Source organism: Erithacus rubecula (assembly GCF_903797595.1).
Source record: "Erithacus rubecula genome assembly, chromosome: 3".
Lineage (NCBI taxonomy): Eukaryota > Metazoa > Chordata > Aves > Passeriformes > Muscicapidae > Erithacus > Erithacus rubecula.
Window position 1 is genome coordinate 129,274,062 of NC_136689.1, and position 21,450 is coordinate 129,295,511.

At 41.1% G+C, this 21,450-nt stretch overlaps 1 protein-coding gene across 1 annotated transcript; it reads left to right on the forward strand.

Annotated features, from left to right (window-relative positions):
- The first annotated feature begins 1,516 nt into the window (after positions 1 to 1,516).
- DCSTAMP (dendrocyte expressed seven transmembrane protein) lies at positions 1,517 to 20,573 on the forward strand. The gene is made up of 4 exons (XM_079302481.1): positions 1,517 to 2,287; positions 8,662 to 9,724; positions 14,665 to 14,985; positions 15,697 to 20,573. Exons 2-4 carry the CDS (start codon positions 8,699 to 8,701, stop codon positions 15,823 to 15,825), a joined length of 1,476 nt encoding a protein of 491 aa, XP_079158607.1. The 5' UTR covers positions 1,517 to 2,287; positions 8,662 to 8,698; the 3' UTR covers positions 15,826 to 20,573.
- The last annotated feature ends 877 nt before the right edge of the window (positions 20,574 to 21,450 follow it).

Below are 21,450 nucleotides of genomic sequence, written 5' to 3' on the forward strand. Positions count from 1 at the left end.
TACTCCCGTCTTCAAGAAGGGAAGGAGGATGATCCAGGGAGCTGGTCAGCCTCATTTTGATCTCTGGGAAGGTTACAAAGCAACTAATCTTGTAAACCATTTGCAGCGAGTATTCAGCACGTATTTGCAAAGGGGAATTCATGGTTACCCAATGTGACAGACTGCAATGAGGTGACTAACTCTGGGCGGGGAGGGGAGAGCAGTGGATGCTGTTTACCTCGCCTTCAGAAAGGCTTTCCACAGTGTCTCCCATAATATTCTCCTAATCTCATAGACAAACTATGGACGATGAATTGGATTGGAAACTGGATGAACTACTGTGCCCAAGGATCAGCAATGAGAAGTTCAGTTACACAAAGTTCACCAGTGGTGTGTCCCGCGGGTTGACAAGGGGCCAATACAGTATAATATTTCCATTACTGACCTGGAAGGGGTGCACCCCAGGAGCTTTGCAGATGATAATAACCTAAGAGGAGTGTCTCATACTCCAGATGGTTGTGCTGCCATTTGGATTGGCCTCAGAGGCTGGAAAAATGAAAAGAGGAATCTCAATGGTCATGGAACCAAAGAATAGTTGAGGTTGGAAAGGACCTCTGGAGGTCATCTCCACCCCTCCCTTGCCCCCATGCAGGGTCACCTAGACCATGTCCAAATGGTCCATATTCCCTGCTGTGTGATTCTGTGAACATCTGCTATATGCTGCTGTCAAGGCTCAGATGGAAGCTTGATCTGTCTTAATATGCTCTTATGTGCATCCCTTGACAGAATATTCCCTTATTTCATAATATGAACGATATGTTCTGCTAAAAGATCATTTCATCCATTCATCCTATAATAATCAGAGACTTTCTCCAGTTACAGATGGTCCACTGTATCTAATTATAGCCTTGTATTATGTATAATTTAGATGCTATGAACATTGTGCTATGTTCACCTTTCTGTCTGCCAGCTTTCTGAACTTGTTCAGTAGCTACTTTTGAAAGAGCAGGGGTATGGCTGCTCTGTGGAGGGGTAAGCTGGGCTCAGCCTGCTACTTCAGTGCTATCAGCATCTGCTGGAAAACCAGCTGTCTGGAAAATTACACACAGAGACATTTCAACCAAGGGCAAATAGATAATATGCATGCCAGCACTACAGCAGTTGCTGATTGGATTGTGCAAAGAGCCCAAGGACTGAACCAAGACTAGTGTACAGCTCTGGATTTTTGAAATCAGAGTCTAAATGAGAGCCAGTATCCAATTTAGAATTCCTCACATGCAGCAGGTAACGTCTCTGTAATGGACCAAACCACCTATGACAGTTCTGAGAAAAATTAATCTGAAGGGTTAAACATAAACAGTAAAACCATACTTGCAAGTTAGTTCTGAAAATGGCTGAAAAAGGCAGTGTATGAAGGTATCATAGGTATGAAACTATCCTCTTACTCTTTTTGTTGCTGTTGTCCTTGTGAAGATATGTATCAGCCTTTGATTTGCTTTAAATCTGTTGTCCTCTTTATCAGATGGTCCCAATGACAACTGAATGAAAGGACTGACTGGTTCAATAGATCAACAATGGGTAGGACACATGTGACCCAATTCAAGGGGGAGTATGGGTGTTCAGAATTACCTTTCTTCTCAATACACACAAATGCATATGCATACAGTTTGCAGAAACCAATAGTAGTTTTAAAATAAAAGTTTAAGTGCCAGAGTTAAAGCAAAAGTTCCTCTGCATAGCAGTTCTACCCTCCTGTACATAAATTATCTTTATTGTATATAACTTGTGTCTTTATTGTATATTTAAGGTATATCTTATTCTAAGGACCGTATTCTGACAGACTGTGTACAGAAGTACTTGCACAGATCTCAGTAGGAATATTTTTGGGGTGAAAATTATTAGAGCTTTAAATTTATTTGGGTACTGAATTGCTGCTAGTTTCAAAGGAAGTACCAAAATAGCTAAAATGTTCTAGACCTAAGGCATTACTCAACATAATATTAAATAGTTGAAATTTGGGCCCTGAACTCATTTGCTGATATCTATTACTCTGCCAGATAAAAAAAAGGTGGAAAGTAGCACTTGCAAATTATGTACTATTCTGGTCTTGTGCAGAAGTTACTTCCTCATGAATCTTTGTCAAAACCAGAACAATTTCAAAATTGTAGTGTGTCTGACTCATTGAGGGAGGTTATAGGAAAAAAATTACTCATGTGAGATTTTTTACTACTGTCTGTCTCAGTTCCCCACCGAGGTCAAGAGACTCGCAGAACTGTGAAGAACCTTCAAGCTCTTTACAGGAGTGCCTGTAAGTAACACTTTAAGGTTAATATCAAGAATTTTGGATAGTAATCATGGACTGAGCTAGCTGTTCTAAGGTAAAAGGACTTGCTTTAAGTTAACTCCTGTCACTGTATTGATTGGAGGGTCTATTCCTAAAGTTTGTGAAACAATTGACTCCTAAACCTCCCAAAAGTGTGTATAGATGTAGGAGAGGGACTGTGTAATCCCATACGTTCCCTTCCTTTTCTCACACTGGAATTTTCTGTGTTTTGTAGAGTTGTTTTTTGGCAATAGGAAAATTGCCATTTGGGTTTCCCAAACTGTGCCTACATTCCTTCCTGTATTTTAAGGGAAGAATATGTCTGTGGGTTTGTTGCATCACAGCTTCCTAATACAACCCATGCAGTTATGAGAAAATTTGATTTTTTGTTCTATGTCCCTTCCATAGATGCCTATATTCTATGGCTGCACACAACACATTCTCTGTCCTTTTCTGAGTGCCCAGCTTAGTGCAATACAACCTGTACTGGCAATCAGGAAACACAGGGAGAGGTTCATTTTCCCAGGCTTTGGATAGCTCTGTCTGAGTAACCCAGACACTTTTCACAGCTGAGCTAAAGTTCTCATAGGCTGCAATCCATCTTCTGGGAGGGTGGACTTTTAAAACAGGTCTGAAGTGATGGTTCTGGGAAACTGCCCTTTTCTCTTCAATGACATACAGACAGCTCATGTGGACATCACAGAACTACAGGACACTTGGGTTGGAAGAACCCTTTTAAAAGATCATTGAGTCCAACCTCCAGTGCTATCGTCATCTCATATTAGATGACATTTAATCCATTTGTGGCATCCTAAAAAATTTGTAATATCTAGCAGTGTTCAGAATTATCCCAGGTTATCTATTTTCCATACATGAAGAAGATCTCATTCAGTTGCTATTTTTGCTTGTTAGTTTTCCATTGTGTATAAATTATATTTGCACTGCTTTTGTTTAATAATTCAAGTTCCTGTGAGCACATATATGATTAGATATTTTAGTCACCCCTCTGTTTAATGTGTTTAGTACCATTTACTTTCCTTCCTCATGCAGTTTAAAGCAAATAATGCGAACCTGAGAAAATATGAGGGTGTCAGTGAAACCCTGGGGATAGTTGCAGTAATGTTGTGGATTTTTGATGGGGCTTTTATTTTTCTGTTGAATGCCCTGCACTGACCAAAGGAAATAATGTGGGACTCCTTCCTGTATTTTTGCTTTTCCTATGCCATAGTTCAGCACTGGATTTTTTTATGGTATCCAAAAAAGGGAAGTAATTTTCTTACATTTCAATACAACTGATTCAGGCTAGAAAAGAAGGCTCCTGAAACTGCCAAAAAAGGAAATATTTGTTTTTTCATTCTTATTGTGTGCTTTCTCTTCTTTAATTCCTGTATGAAATCCTGACAGAATTTATGAGGCAAAGATCACTGTGTAGCTGAAGCAAGGCAAAGAGCACTGTGAAGCTGGGCATCAATGGGATCTAAGTTTTTCCATTTAACCTAATGTTTCTTTTAATAAGACTTTGTTTTTATGTATAAGAGTCCTGCACACTATTCTGGGCAAAGGGCTTGCTACAATTCTATACTCCTCCTGAGATCAGCCCAAACAACTGTGCTGTGCAGAGAAAGTTATATCAAACTTGGTATGACAGTGCAAAAACTGGTTGGTACTATTCAGTCCTAACTCAATGACACTTGTAGTCCCCAGGCTTTGTCTGACTTTGGTCTGTATCAAAATAGAAAATAGACTTAGAGATCTGGCTCCTTTTGTCATGATTTGTCAAGTTAGCTGTGTTTCTATTAAAAAAAACCCTAATTATTTAATGAATCCCATTCTTTTACTCACTATATATTTTTAGGAGATACATGTTTCTTCCATTATATTAAAAATTGGAAAGTTGTTTGCATGGGTGACTAATCCATATACTAGACATGTAGACCTGCTGTTCACCTCTAAGCAAGTAATAGCCTAGGTAAAAAATGTTTCACAAATACTCTCTGCAAATAATTAGAGTTTCAATCTATTGCAGTTGGACTAGATGATTGTTGTTTGCCCCTTTCAACTCAATTGCCCTATTCTATTCCATTCTGTCTGTAGCAAGCTATCATCAGCTGCAGGGTGAGCAAGGATCAAGGAGAGGACCAAACTGATAGCAGAGGCAGCCACGATTACTTGGAGGATGAATATGAAGTAGTGTCCATAGCAACCAGGGAAGAAATCATACATAGCCTAAACACATACTATAAAAAAATTATATAGCTCTAGCATGGGGCTCATGGCTGAGCTGGAAGGACATTTTCTATTGCTATGTACTTATCTTCTGCTTCCTCAAATCTGTAGCCTTATCTGAAATACCACAAGTAGGATCTTAAACTGCTTTTAAATTTTTTTTTGTTTATTTTAAAACAAAACTAAAAAAAATACCTTTTAAATATGTTGCATTAAATTTAGTACCTTACAAGTCTTAAGGACTGTGGCCCAACCTCCTTGCCAGAGAAGCTCATTTGGAAAATTTGTTTTTATAATTATTCCTGCCAGCATGCCATATGGTAGAAGAATATCATGCTTGCAGAGCTGGGTAAATATTTCCTGGAGAGGGAAACTAAGGTATAGAGAGTTTCCTTTTGGACCCAACCAAAAAATCAGCTACAGAAGCAGAACTAGAGCACAAGAGTTTCCATCTCCCCTCTGTGGGAGTAGGAGTTTTTCATCACTAGAAGCTATGGTGGAAAGAAATTGGCAGTTCAGAGCAAGAAACAGCTTTCCAAGAATAATTCTTTCCCTATGCTACATAAATAATGGTAGCAGCTCCCACCTTAGTTCATGTTACAGGATGGAAGAAAAAGTACTTTGCTTCAGACTGCAATTGAAATGAAGGTTTTGTTCTTGTCAGCCTCCTGTTAGAATTTCTAACTGCACTGAACAGCTTCAGGAAAGCTTTTGTGATTTATGTTTTTAAGAGGAATCATCCCAGAAAGCTCTCAAAGTTTACTATTTCTTTAAGTTTTGGATTAACCTCTTTAGTGATGGCAAAAATTTATTTCTACCTTTAAGCCAGAGTGTTATTTTCCTTCCCAAAGCATTCACAGCTATTTAAGTGCCTGGTGATGGAACGTTCAGCCTTTTTTGGTTTAGAGATTTTTAGACATTGTTTTTAGGTTTAGAGTTTTCATCCTTTGAGTGATTCTCCTGTACTCAATGTTGAATATCTATGCCTGTGAGCCTGACTCTTACCTGGAAAATTTAAGCTTAGAGATGGGGTTATGAGGGGATGAAAATGCTCCTCTGTGACCTTCAGTGACCATGGAGAGACACCTGAGCATCCATGCCACAGGCTCCAAAGTTCACTGTGTCCTTACAATGCCTCTCCTGCCTTAAAGGTCTGTGCTCTGCAGGTTAGGGACAAACCTATCATATGCAGGGATCTCACATAATAAAATTGAATCTGCTCAAAAAAGAAGACTTTTTGATTCTTTTCAGGTTCTGTCCATATTTTGCAAGTCCCCAGCCCCCAGTACTTTAATAGAAGTACTTCTATTAAATCTAAGGGTGCAGTCATGCCAAAATCCCAGTCACATATTGCAGCCATTTACTGAATGCTTAAAAGCATTAACCCAAATTCACCATACCTATATGTACAAAACCATGTAAAAACTGTGCCTGAGAACAGCTGTGAAATTGATGCTGTTGAAGAAAATTCAAAATGTGTTATTTTCTTACACAGATGTTTTGGAGAGTATTACATAAATGCTAGCCTTTTTGCATTTTATTTGGTTAAGGTTTTTTAAATCAAGAACAGAATGCCAGAAGTTTTCACTGTGCAGGGCATTTTTTCTTTGATCTACAAAGAAGTGGCAGCACTGTGTTTAACGATCTGATCACAGGGATACAGGATTTGCTGACAAGGTTTGCTGGCTGTTAGGTCTGGTTCTGCTTGATTTCAGGATCATAAACATCTGCTTTTTGATTATGCTTCCTAAAAATTGTCTTTCAGTAGAAAGAGGACAAAGCAGACCATCCACATTAGCAGAGCTGGAGCCAGGTGGTTTGTGCACTAACTCTCCTCCCCATTCCTCTTGAACCCCCTCCCAAACATGGTGACATCTACTTATTCTGGGGCATTGATTAGCTAATTTTGCTCCTGTGAAGGAGCTGTTAATTGCTCTTGTACTTCATTTACAGCTGAGTTCACTTAGGCCCTGGAGGGAAGCAATTTTCTCATCTTTGCCAGGCCCTGTGATAGTGCCAGGAATTAAGCCCACCCTGAGAGCCTACTGCCCACTGCTTGCCACTGTTGCTGAAGTGGTTAAACGTGGAAAACACTCAGCATTTTTCAGGATAGTCCTCAGCACTATAAAAGATCAGGCTCAAGTAAGGCCAAGGAAAAGCAGCACATCAGTACAAGAAGTGATGGATGCTTGCTCCCATAATATTCAGCTCCTGTTGCACACAAAGGAGATAATGTCACAACTAGTAACTAATTGCAGTGAGAAGGAGGGGTAAATGGTGCAGTGAATGCTAGCAGGATTCATAAAGTCTAATGATAATAAAATACACCATGTATACAAAATTATAATTTAGTTCCTGGCTACCTGCTGTGTTCAAGCTAAGCAAAAGACAAAGTAGTATCTTCAGGATGGATTTTAAAAAGACAACTGTTCCCTATTTAAGATAAATTTACCACTGTTTATTTTATTTAATTAATATCTCATTTGTTCTATGTTAGAATGTTAGTGTTAAATGCATAGTATGCATATGAATTGACCTTGCATCTTTGCCAATTTACACTATAAATATTATATTACAAAAAATCAAGGAAAAATATGTGCACTGAACTGTCTCCCATCAAACTGAATTAAATCACACAAATATTCTGTAATTTATGTAGCAGGCATACTGGTTAAGCAGGAGAGATGGTGACAAACACAAGGTATTAGGCTTAGAAAGGGTTAAACACAAAATCGCTGAATGTAAATTGAAGGGAGCAGAGTGAGTCATCTGTGCTCCGGCAGGATCAGCCCAGAGGAATGGCACAGATTGCATCCAGGTGGTTCTTGGCCAGTGAGGGAGATTCCACAACCTCTCTGGCATCCTTTCCAGTGCCTGGTCACTCTCACAGTTATGAGAGGCTGGAATGATTGCTGTCTGGAAATATTTTGGGGTGCATGTGTGTGGGGGAAGGGGCAGTCAAGCCTTGCCCTGGTGAGGCAGTGCCTGCCCTGCACCCAGCCCCAGATTCTGCATCCCAGCCTGGCAGTGCCGGTCCCTGGCAGCGCTGCACACCCCACCCCTGGAGCCCTACCCAGCTCCTGTCTAACCAAATGACTACAAGTCCCACCTGGGGGAAGGGCCAAGGGGTGTTTAAAGGGGAACATGAGGCAAGCATGTCTTGACTCTACCTCCTCTTGGAATTTCTATCAGCTGCACACCACTGGAATCCAGGAATGGCAGTTATGTGGCTCCTCTTATATGTATTTTCCATCTTTCTGTCTTTCTAATTCTTCTCAGAATTTTTGTGTAACAACATCAAACAGAGTCAGAGCTTAATGCTTTGAGAAGTGTTTTTTATTGATTGAATGTTACACTAAATATTTTGCCAAAGATTTCTCTGTTTTTCTAAAGTTGCCAGTAAAGTTTTTTAGTTGTTTTGACCTCTTGAGAATATCTTCCCATATTTGTCTTGTATGTCTAACTCAGAGCTTACAAGAACAACTGTAAGCCCTTTTAAGAGCCATGTTGAACAAGGTTTTTGGGGACCTGGTGGAACTTCCTGTGCATCAGTTTCTGCCTGTTGGCTCTTGTCCTCTTGCTTGGCATCACTGAGAAGAGCCTGGCTTCATCTTCTTTACACCTTCCCTTCAGATACTTATATACGTTGATGAGATTCCCCTCTCAGTCATCTCAAGGCTGAACAGGCTCAGCTCCCTCAGCCTGTCCTAAGAGAGATGCTCCAGTTCCCTCATCATCTTCATAGTCCTTCACAGAGTCCTTCAGGAGCTCCACATCTCTGTGGGGAGCAGTGAGTGCTACAGGAGATGGTGTCTCTCATACATGCACTCACACACACACACACACACACATGTGCACGTGAACCATTATCTCGACATAGCTGATGAGAAATCAAATTGTGCAACACATAAAAGGACAAAAGATAGGAATCCTTTTAGAGTAATCTCTTCAATATTTGTATCTGTGACATTGGGGACAAAAATTTTGGTCTCATATGTGGTGGTTCAGCCCCATGTGAGTCAGACCTGCATATTTTGCAGTGTGAAGAAGTATCAGACAGCCAATTTAAAGCATATAATTCTCAGTAGTGTGACTCTGTAAATAACACTGTTTTTCTTTATCTTTCCTTTTAGTTTGAGCCATTGCAGTGTCAGCAACGATCAGAAGAAAATGCAAAAATTCACCTCAATAGCTTGGAACGCATGGGAAATTTTTATATCTGAAAGGAGGCCTGGCTGGAAGTATCAGATGCAGCTTTTTGCAGTTTGCTCTGCAGTTGGCTTTCTCTCCAGCTTTCTTTTTTTCCTTAGCATGCACTTCTCCTTGGCACACAACTCTTTGGGGCCCTTACTGATTTCTGGATTAATCTGGATTTTGCTTTCTATCATGCTCTTCTCTTTCAAGCACCTGCGCTGTTTTATTGTTCTGTTCCTCCTTTCCTGTGGACTGAAAAATGGCAGGGATGCTCTTATTACTGCTGGCACAGGTGTTGTGGTAGCCAACAACATTCAAAATATTTTTCATAATCTAAAGGTTCTGGCAGACAGTATAACCTGTCATTTAAAGCAAGAACAATTTGCTTTGATAAAATATTATGTTGAGGCAGTAAAATGGATTTATGAGGTAGCTAAGCTTCCTGTTGAGCTACCTAAAGATCTAGCAGTGATAAAGCACAAATTCACACCATCTTACTCAATTTCAGATGATGCATTGAAACAAGAGCTAAATGACACTGAGCATGAAATCCAGAGAATTGCTAACCAGATATCTTTTATGTTGACTATACTGCCCTATATAGGTCAGAAAGTATTGCCTATATTTGGGATTTTTCTAGTTTCTTTTGGAACTGGCCTCTTTATCAAAAAATTTTTGGGCTCTCATAGTACCAAATTTAAGAATACTTATATCACAAAACGGTTCATTGCATTTGATGAGTGCCAAAAGCAACAGCAAAGACCTTGTGTTCTGCCACTTAACAGAAATGAGAGAAAAGATTACGTGACAATTCCATCCTTCTTCTTCACAAGGAAGGACAGGAAAAAAATGCTGTGTTCCTTTCTCCCTGTAGTTATTCATCTTTGCATCTGGCTTCTGTTTGCTGCAGTAGACTCTTTGTTTTATTTGTTAATTATTTCTGTGAACAAATATCTCCAAGAAGTACCGGATCTAGGTATTCAACTCAGTCTCCTTCAGAATGTAAGTATGTATCAATACCATATATTTCTTAGTTTAGTGTTGAAAAATTTCCCTTCAACTTCAGCAGCTGGAAGAGCAGACATATAGCAATGAGCCATCAATTCTTTCCTGCAATATCATTCATTTCAAAAAGGGCCTCTACAGATATGTATGTTGGATAGCACTATACAGTTCTTTCCAAAGCATTGTCATATTTCCAGACAATGATAAATTTTAGAAGAACTTTCATTCTTCCATTTATTTATATAAGGAAAACCAGAAGCTTAAAATTGGAAACTCCCAAAACTGGCATTTGTGAAGCACTACTTTTATAGTCAAAAGTCACTGTGACACTGATGCCTGCCTTTCTTTAACTCAGTAATGTGAGGAGCTCATCTTATATACACGGGCTCATACACACAAAATAATGGCTTGTTGCCAAAATCTCCAGGTTTCTCTAGCAGGAGCAGCAGCAGCATAGATTGGAAGGTTGGAAGATAAGTCTGGAGGCATCAAGACCAGCCTCCTGCTCAAAGCAAAGACACCTGGTTAGAGCATGGTGCTAATAACACCCAGGTTGTGGGTTTGATTCTCATATGGGCCATTCACTTAACAGTTGGACTTGATGATTCTTGTGGGTCCCTTCCAACTCAGCATATTCTGTGATTCTGTGTCAAACTTTGAAGACAGATCAGATTGCTCAGGATATCATCTGAATATTCTTAAAGGTGGAGATTTCACCGCTGGAGTGATGCCTTTAGTGCAAAGTAAAGCTGCCTGGTTTGATAGCTCAAGAATTATTCATCCCAACAAAATCCAGCAAGGGCAGCAGGAAGCCAGCATGGGAGAGCAAGGAGCTCCTGAAAAAGCACAGAATAGGTGACAGAAGGGACAGCAGTCCCAAGAGAAATGAGATACACTGTCTGACTGTATAAGGATGGGGGCAGGAAAGCCAAAGCCCACCTGGAGCTGAATCAGGTGAGCAGGTGAAAGGCAGCACAAAGGTCCATAAGCTGCAAAAGAAAGACAGGGAAAGATAGGTCTGCTGTGAGGAGCAGGGGGGTCTTGGTGGCAGCAAAGGACACAGAAAGTCCAAGGTACTGAATGGTATCTTCAAGCTGTGCCTTTACTGGGAAAACCAGCCTTTAGGAATCCCAGGCCTTTGAGACAAGGGCAAATGGAGCAAGGAAGACTTACCCTTGGTGGAGGAGAATCAACTTAGGGCACCATTCAGCAAATGTGCAACCATGGGACTTGATGGGAGGCACTCATAGGTGCTGGGGGTGCTGGCTGATGTCACATTTTTGATTGTCTTGGAAACATCATGGGGCCTGGGAGAGGTTCCTGAAGACTGGAAGAAAGCAGATGTTACTCCCATCTTCAAGAAGGGGAAAGAGGAGGATCCAGGAAGCTACAGTCTGGTCACACTCACCTTTATCCTTGGGAAAGTGACAAAGGATATAATCATGGAAGCCTTTTTCATGCATGTGAAGGTCAGGAAATCTATTAGGAGTATTAAGCATGGATTTATTCAAGATTCAAGATCATACTTGACCAATCTAACAGTTTTCTATGATAAAAACACTGGGTTGCTGAATGAAGGAAGAACAGAGGGTGCTGATTATGATTTATTAAGGCTTTCACTGCTGGGACACTGAATCACAGCATCTTCATTGACAATCTGATGAAGCAGGGGCTAGATAAAAGGAGAATGACATGAGCTGAAAATTGACTGAACTCTTGGACTCACAAAGCTCTGACTTGTGGTACACAGCCATTTCTGATGTCACTCTGGAGCAGACATTAAAACTCATACTATTTAACCTCTTCATTAATAACCTGCAGAGACAATCAGATTGGAGCCGCACAAGTCTGCAGACACTATAGAACTGGGCAGAGTGTCTGAAACACCAGTGGGTTGTGCTGTCATTCAGAAGAGAACTGGGCCCAGAGGAACCTCAAAATGTTCAGCAAAGGAACATGCCATGTCTTGCAGTCCTTGAAGAGAAATAACTCCATGCTCTTACATGTTGGGGGTTAACTGACTGGGAGGTGGCTTTGCACAAAAAGGCTCTGAAAGTTGGACACCACAAGCCTGCAATGTGCCCTTATGACAAAGAAAGTGCTAATTTGGTCTGCATTAGGCAGAGCATTGTCAGCAAGCTGTAGGATGTGATCCTTCCATGCTGCTTAGTACTCCTGAGACTCAGTACAAGAAGGACATGGAATGGAGTGGAGTCAAGGAAGGGGTAAGGAAGATTATTAAATTTAAGAACTTTATTTAAAGGACTAAACCTTGTGTCACATGAGAAGATGTGGGGGCTGTTCAGGCTGAAGGAGAGATGGTTCAGGGGGATCTTATAAGTGTGTGTAAATAAGTGATGGGGGGTGGGTGTAAGAAGGAAGAACCAGACACAGGAAAACCTTCTTCAGTGAAAGGGTTGTCAAGAATTGGAATGGGCTGCCCAAGGAAGTAATAGTGTAACCATCCCTAGAAATGTTCAAGAAGCTACTCAAAAGTTTAGTTTTTATGGTGTGGTTTGATCAAAGATTGAACTCAATGATCTTGGAGGTCTTTTCCAGCCTTAATTTTTCTATGATTCTGTGAATTTCAGTGGTGCACAGTGCAGGGAGAAGACAAAATTAGGACAAATTGAAGTAAATACTTTTTTTTTGTTGTTACTTTTCAGGTGATCAAACAACAGAAAAAGTTTCTGAGATAGGTTGTGGGATTTCCATTCCTGGAGATAACAAAAACCCAATTGATCACAACTCTAATCAACCTTGTAGCCTTGTAGCTACAATCTTGTTGATCCTCACTATTTGCTGTGTACTGTTGTGCATGGTTTTGCCTGTGTTTCTACTCTTTGTACCTTGACAAAGGATAGAAACACAGGCCAAACCACACACAAGAGTATCCTGTTGTCATGACCTACTTGACATGGCCTTGGGTGTGACCCAAGTCAGGGCAAAGGAGTGTCCTGAGCCTGACCATGTCTGGCTGATTCAGAGGTCCTGTACTATGAATTTATATATATTATGTGCTTTGTTCACTCTTGTGGAAAGCTGGTTGACACCTTCAAAACAGAAGACTAATGCCATCATCAGATTGTTTCTAGTTCCCTAAGGAAAGCTAATTACATTAAAATGTAAAATTAATCTCAACAGATTTGTTATATCAAGCCTCAGGGCTGCTGATCTCAGGGAGTCCAGGAAGCTGGGGGAGCAGGAAAGACTCAGAGACTTGAGATGTTTATTAATTAGCATGAACAATAAAGTTCTTCATGCACTAGTACCCCTGTTTCATATTGAATCTTCCTAATTAAGATTTTCCTTGCCTATACATTGGTTCAGTTTAGAGATAAAATGTCCTGAGACAGTTTGGAACAGGATAATGTCAAAGAGAGGTTAACAGACTGAAGATGGGTAGCATGCTTTGGCAACTTGATTTCTCCAGTGAACATCTAACAGAAGTGCCTGGCCTCTGTAGGGTAATTAGAAAAGCCACAAGGAAGAGCTTATTATTCCTCTGACATGATCAAAGAGGCTGTGTTATTCAGTGTCCCTACAGTGTTCTTACACACAGAACAGAAAGTTGCCTGCCAGTGTCATCCCAGCACATGTCTAATTTACTCTTCTTATTCAGCATTTCAGTCCACATGCAGTGAAAGACATCAGCTAAGCAAAGGCAGCTCCAAGGGGAGGTCAGGCAGGTGTGTGTGACAGCCTTTGGTCAGAGCGCTGCCTGGGCCAGCGTGTGGCTGCAGAGAGGGGACAGGGCTTAGTGCCGTGTGGGCATGGCTGGGTTGCTGTTCTACACCACCCACAACATCACTGCAGGTGTGGTTTCAGGGGAAAGAAGGGGGGAGCACCCCAGAATGTGCAACATTTTTGCCTCCCTCTGTCCATCAGGAGGGTTGTCAGGATCAGCCCTGCCCCTGCCTCCACCATCCTCTGCTGCCCATTGCTGTCCTGTTTGTCCAAGACACGACTCAGGCATGCAGGGCTGGAAAGCTGCACTGGTGCTGGAGGCAGCTGTGGGGAGCAGAGTGGCAGAGGTGAGCCTGAGCCCAGCCAAGTCTGAGCTGAGCTGAGCTAAGCTGAGCTGAAATTAGTTGAGTGGAGCAGTCTGTAGCAGCAGGGCAGGTACTGGAAGCAGCTGCACAGATTTGAGTGCAGCCTCCAAAGTGGTGGTGCAGTGTCTCAGGGACAATCTTGCTTTCACGGGTTTGCCTGTCAATGTTTTCCACTCAGGCTCAGGCACAGAGTGCTGTGGTGAGTGCCTGCTGCCCTGTCTTTGTCTGGGGACAGCCATGTGGTGCCAGGCATAGGAGGAGCCACCATCTTGGCTTTGTCCCAGGGCCACATGGAACTAAGTCCAGATGGTGAATGCTTTTTGTAGGTTAATCACCTTCTCTTTTTATATACTTTTGTTAATAATATTGCTGCTGTTACTGTGCATCTCTTATTCCATTGCTTGATGTTTTCAGTAACTTGCTATCTCAACCTACCATCTCTGCCTTTGTCCCTCTCTTCCTGGAAGAGGAAAGACTTAATTGGAGTTTAATTTCTGGCTGGTGTTAAACCACCATGGTGTAGAAGCACTGCTGATCATGTGCTGAGACAAAGCCAAAGGGACAGACACTCTGCTCTGCAGTTTTACTCTCAATGAAGGACCCCAACAGGACATCTGAGCAGAGTCTTAGGGGTGGAGAAATATGAAACCATGATAAACAGATTAGCTAAATACTTCCCTATCAGAGCAAAAGAAAAGGTAAGTTTTTAATGGCCCAAAATGCTGGACATTGTCCCAAGAGAAATAATGAAAATAGAGTCCAAAACATTTATAAATAGACAATAAATACATTGGTTTGAGCATACTGTATTTACATACTAGATGGTCAAGATAACCAATATAGCCAATATATAATCAATACTTTTTTCCTCCTTTTCTGGTGCAGAAGAATGAGAAAAGCTATATCATTTCTATGAAAGAGCATATTGAGAAGACTGATTCTTTCAAGATCCCTTTGTTTAAGCGTAACTGCATCCCTCATCCAGAGCTCGCTCTCTCCACAACATGGATTCAGCTTGGAGTCATCATCTTCTTCTTAATAATTTTTGGGTTATTCTCTGGCCTTCTGACCCAGCTTAAAATACTCGTGTCAACTTCCTTTTATCCTGATACCGAGATGAAACGGATACATTATTTACATGCAAAATTACTCAAAAAAAGAGCAAAGCTAGAAGAGAAAACTGGGAAGAACATGTTTGCAAGAACGGTAAGCCATGAGCTCTGGGGAAAAAATAAATCTTCTCACTGGGTGGTAGCCAGATCCAGGAAATACTTAAACACTTGTTAACTTCAATTATGTGCTAATAAACTTTCCCCAATGCTCAGGAGCCAGAGACACATTGCCTAATGGTAAGATTAGATCATCTAATTGTTTTGTTCTGTACTTCAGCACACATGCCTCAGACATGACATTGGTATGCTCAAATGACAAGAAAATACTTCTCAGATTCTGAGTCCTCCAGAGAAGAAACTTTGTTTTCATGAACATATGAAAAGCATTTAGAGTATTCCTGCAATGTAGACAGCAAGTGCTAGGCAGTAAGAGCAGCCCTAAATGTAGAGAAAGATGTTCTGGTATTGCTTAGCAAAATGGAAGGTGATAGATTTCTGTTTTATAACGTAGTGTGGCTGCAAATACCATTAGGATACAGAATTTATTCCTTGCAAAAACATTTATCCTGTGCACACACACACATAAATATATATTTATATTTATATACACACACAGACACACTAATGGAAACAACTACCACACATGCATATATCTGTGGCATATCCGATAGAAAGCTGCAGGCATACACAGTTTGTTAAAGTTTGGTTTTTTAACAGCATTCAATACTGACTATACAGGGTATTAGTGTCTGGGTGATCTTTACTCAGTCATACTATCATGTAGATCATATTTCTGTCTTTTCAGGTCAGCTTTTGGTTTCCAATACTTAAGGCAAGAGAGGCAGTGAGGAAGAAAGAAAGGAGTGTATCAGAATGGCAGGATGATGTGAAAAAAAGACCAAGTAAATCTTTGGATATGGCTGAGATGCTTTAGCTCCACCTGTGTTTTGCACCACCTTTCCTATGGAATGTCAGTTATAAAATGTAAAAATCTCACACTCAAAGGCTGAGCAGCAGTATTTTGGAAAATATGCCATTGTGGATAGTGTGCAGTTCACCACAGATTGCTCTGGATTGCATTAACAGTTGTTTTTCAACTTGGGATTTGCATTATCTCGTACTTGAGAAAATCATGGATCATCTGTTCTTCTGTCTGAAAGCCATAAAACTGTTTGGAGCTTTTAGGACTACAGCAGAAAGTTCTTTGGATTGAACTAACACAGGAAGTAATGGCAGCAGCAGGTTTGTCTTCCTCACGTTTGCCAGACTGAAGATAGAAGACACAGCAGAGGCTGTCCTATGCTTTCTGGAATGGCCAAGAACTGGGACTTATGTGTTTCTAGACATTTTTATCTATTTCTCAACCCCTTCAGCCTGGATCTTTGCCATCCCTGGCTTCTAGTCTCCTACCTATTCTCCCACCCAGAATTCCTTACTTGGTCTTAGTCTCCCACTTCCACATATCCATAGACTGTATCACTAGTGCAGATTGTATACCTTTGATAATCACAAGAGAGGTCATATAACAGGTAGAAGTGGGAATGGTCATAAGAGCTAGAATAGAGAGGAATCAGGTGCTGTGGGTACAAACAAGATGTCTTTAAAGGATGGGGCATGCAAATAGAGGTGAACAATGTTTTAAATCTTGCAGGCTGCAGAAGCTTGCAGAAGGGAGAAAAATGGGCTTAGTTATGTTGCATAAGCACCATTGATTTCAGTAAAATAAAATTGAGCTGATACTGAAGTGCTTCACCTATTCAACCAACATCGGTGATGTGACCTCCATATGATACAAGAACAAATGCAAAATGCCTAAAGACGTAGGAATGACTTATGTAGCTTTAGAGATTTAATGTAGAGCTAAGAAAATGTACCCAACAGGCAGTGTATTTCTGATTTTCAGCCACAGACAACTTCCTTTTTTAGTCTGGATAATAGGAAATTCTGCTCTCTTCCTCTATAATACATGCATGGTTTCAGGACAACCATTGATCAATGTCTCTGTTATCTGAATGAATTAAGACTTAAAACTCTCTGGTAGCAAGTGTCAGAAGTTATTTTTCACTTAAACCACTGAAAAACACAAAGACTGTTTTTTCTTTTGGCTTCCAAAGTCTCACTTTTCCATGCATGCAGGTGGTTCAGGTTGCTGGTGTGACAACAAATTTATCTCTGGGAAATGGTGCTGGATTAAAGCCATGCATTATTGAGGGTTGTGCTGAACGTCTCTGAAAGGCCTGACTATGTCCTTTTTGCTAAAGTGGGACAGCCCTGAATAGTAGCAGGATGTCAGCTTGTATTTTAGGTTCTACTGTCAAGCACCAGTAGCAAGAAGCATTCTGGTGAGAGAGAAGCATTTAGAAGATTGGTCTAAATTTGGACTCAGAACAGTATAGCTATCCAGGTGCTATTGATAAGAAGATTACACTCTTGTTATCATTGCAGATGAAAGGGCAAGAGTTACATGTCAATAAGAGCTGAATATTTTTGGCAGAGTTCTGACTAAACTGCTGACAAGAGTTGGATGTGCTCCTCTCAATCCCAAAGGACAAGCTGGTGAGAATCCCAAATATGGGGGCAGCCACAAAACCATGCATTTACCATCAGGAGGAAAACTTTGTTTAGGAGTTTCTTGCCTTTCCTGTTAGGTGGTGTTGCCACTCAGAATAACTTTTCACTCTGTTGCTCTATAAGGAGCAAGCAAAAGCTTTGCAGGGAATGGCTCATCAAAATGTTGGTCAATCATTGGGAGAGATGCCTAAATCTGTTAGGATTTTGTGTTCTGTAGTACACTCTCAGGACAATGCCATGTCTACATTTTTTATTTCCTTAAGGAAATTCAGCCAATGTTAAATGTGGACGCACCCCCCATCCCACCTGTCAGGACAAATAAATATTTCTTAGTTGGCCCTTCAAACTAGTAAAAACCAGTCCTGCTTGGGTGACTAACTGTAATCCTGTACAGCATGTTCAGTTCTGATAAATATTTTACCCAGATGCTTGACCCCACAACTAGTGACAGAAGGCATAGAAAAGCCCAAGGTATTTTGCAGGTAGGACTAAGCTTTAGCCATAATAAACCTCTCAGACCTGAAGTAAAGGCTGGAGGAAGGAAGACTTACTCCTTGTAGATAGAGAGCACTCAAACACCATAAGACATGATGGGAGGTATCCATGGGTATTGAGGGTGCTGGTTGATGTCACTGGAAGGTGTCTTGATTTTTTGTAAAAGGTCATGGTGATCAGGAGGGATTACTGAGGACTGGAAGAAAGCATGTGTCATTCCCATTTTCAAGCAGGGTGAGAAGGAAAACCTGAGGAACTAACAATTTGTCAGACTCATCTCAATCTGTGGGAAGGTGATGGAATAATTTCCCCTGGTAGCTGCTTCCAAACATAAAGGCCAGGAAGTTGACTGGTGTATCACTGAAACACAAGAAAAACTTTTTTACTGTAAAGGTGGTCAAACACTAGAATGGAATGCCCAGAGAGGTCATGGAATCTCCATCCTTAGAGATACTCAAAAGCCAGTAGACGTGGCTCTGAGCACTTCAGAGCAGCAGGCTGGAGCAGATATCTCTAGAGCTGCCAGACAGCCTCAGCCATTCTGTGATTATTGACTTTAACACAGCACATTGCAGGAAAAATACTAGATATGCACAGCAAAAGCTTGTTTTAATTTGTGAGTGTGCTGTGACAGCATCAAGGGTGCCACCTGACAAATACTGTTACCATTACACTCTTACAAGAGTCACATACTTGAGTGGACTAATGCACACTTTGTTTCTGTGTTCATGCACATGTATACCTGTATGCTGAACATGAGCTGAATGGCAGCAAAAGGATATCAGTTTGCTCTTCCCCCATCTCCTTAAACCTGGTTTAACAAGGAAAATGGCACATTCTGCACGTTTGTTTTCCCCTAAATCAAATCCATCTTCTATGCCTCAAAGGCATTGAGTTTTATCTTAGTGGTAGGACAATTATTACACTGACCTACAGTACTAGACCTATTCCTTCAGCTGTCCAGTGTTTTTCTGTAGCTAGTACAGACAAAATGGCAGGTCTGTCGCTCCCCTGAAATTACACAGAGATATACTTCTCATTCTCTCAAGACCTTTTTTTCTTTTTGTTTTCTTCCATTTGTTTCTGTCCTATGACTAGGGGAAGTCTGTGGGTTTGTTTATCTTCAGCTGTCTCCTCTGCAAGTTGTTCAGCTACTTCCTTGGCCTCTCTGTTTACCATAACCCTCAACCACAGGAAAAAAAAAGTCTACAAGTTACTGTAAAAACCTAGCATTGCACCCACAATTATTTTTGTTCCTCTTCTTGCCTACCCTCTCCTCAGATTTCCTACATTTTATTTTTGGCTCTTTTCTTCTGTCATTCATAGTCTTCTTTCCTCTTTTAGTATGTTTCTTTCCTCTCCAACAGGTTTTTCTTTCTCATCCATAAAATCATGCAATCCTTTTCTTTCTGCTGAATACAAGGGAACTATAGGTGCAGTTCAAATTTAGGATTTTTAATCATTTGTTGGTGTAATGGAAAATTTTTATATATATTAATATAATGTTATCAGGCTTTGTCATAAATAACTCTCTAGGGCTTGTCAGAAACACATTCAGCACTAAGAACAAGAGTCTGAGAAGTCCAGATTTGGCTTTTGACTCAGTCATCCGTGTCCTTCTCTCAGCTCACAGCAGAACTCAACTTCCTTTTTAAACGTCCTTCACTAGTGTCAGAACTGTTTGATTTACTGTGAAAAATCCTTCAATTGGATCAAATCTGGTTTGTAAAATTAATGAAAGGCTGACCTGATTGTGTTGTGAAGGTAATTCAGAGAGACACGCTGGTGCTCTTGACCCTGGAGTGGAATAGGAGCAAGGACATTTCCTTTCAGCAACTGTGTTTATGGACCTCTCCTTATCACCACCCCATACCCCCCGAACCTGGCTGGCTTCTAAAGCCAAGCCAAGCTAAAGGCTTCTTTTCCTCTGTGCTAGTTTTGTTGCAGAATTTCATGTGAGCAGCTAGGTGTGCAAAGTCAGAAGGTGTTGGGTTTATAACTGCTGCCATTGTGACCTCTGCTCTGTCAATATTATCACGTTGACTCACTGTTTTCATCGCAGTTTAAATAGCCCAGAGATGCAGTTAAAAAAGAAATTCATAATCAAAGCTTTTCCTAATTCTGTTTTACATTGCAAAAGTGGAAAGTAACGATCAAAGGATCACTCTCTGCTGTTGATGAAGTAAAGCCTGTAAACAGGGGTGTTATTGTCGACTTTAGAGGCAGGCATTTCAAACCATGAGCATGCTTCAGGAGTGCTGCTGTTCATGATAGTGCCTTCCTCCTCGTTTGGCTGCTGATACATTAGACCTGCCCTGCCCTCCAGTGGCCCAGCACAGCCACAGAGCCCCGGATTGCAGCTCTGCAGAGATTCAGCTGCTGGTGCTTCAGGCTGAAGAGGGAAGCGCTGCCGGTGTGGGTGCTTGCACCGCAGGGTGAGTTTCACAGGTGGTGAGCCGAGTGCCAAGAGTAAGCACAGACTGGCTACCGAGGCTTTCTCTGGCAAATGGTGGGGATGAAAGCATGCAGGGATCAGATCTCCCAAAGTGCTTTTCTGCTCCTGCCTCTGGAATCCACATCACTAGAGAGAATGGAGTACTAAAGATCCCGAATTTCTGTTTGGGTGGGGAGAGTGATGAAAATGTGGTTAACGGAATTTTTTCCCTTACTTTAATCAAGTGTTTGAATCTTTAACCTTTCCAGACAAGAAAGAGGTAGAAACCTCTTCTAGTAGCATTCCAAGGAAAAATGCTAAACAAAGAAAGGTTCTGTGTTTTCAGCCTTGACTGAACAGTTCATTGGCTCCTCTGCACAGACACTGCTCCAGAAAAAATGGGTTTTAATGCATCAGTATCATCCCTCAAAGCAGAGTGATCAACAGACTGAAGGAAGAGTTAAAGCAAGCAAACCTTTTTCTCAGTGGAGAAGCCCAAGGATTATGGCTAAACAATATAGGATTCAAACATCTGAGAAAGCAATTATTGTCTTACTTTCCCATGAAAGGCTCAAGACAACTGTGTGGGCTGCAGAAGTCATCTCTAAACTGCCTTTCCAACCTGGTGAATGGCATCTGTTCTAGCACAGCAGTTTTAGAGACAGAGCAACAACTTGACGATGTAAAGAGCAAGTGATAGCTCAGGGGTAAGATTGTGGAACAAATTCAGAAGTTCCAGTTCAGAGCATGTGATGACATAATTGTAGTCCCATTGAATCCCAAACTATATGCTTACTGAAAAATCCCATGCTACTGTTTTTGGCTCTGCTATCACTCCTTACTGGTGATAGACATCTTGGCAGTCCCAAAATTACATCCCTATGAGGATCCCACCATTATAGCCTAGCCCCTAGTAAGTGGAAAAAGAACAACGATGACAGAGATTTGCATTCTGACAGTTTCAACTTTAGTAAGAGTGCCTGAATGACACAGTTGAAATTCTTTTGATGTCACAGAGTTCCTCAAGGCCTATTACTTGGCACCTTGTGGCTTGAGGCA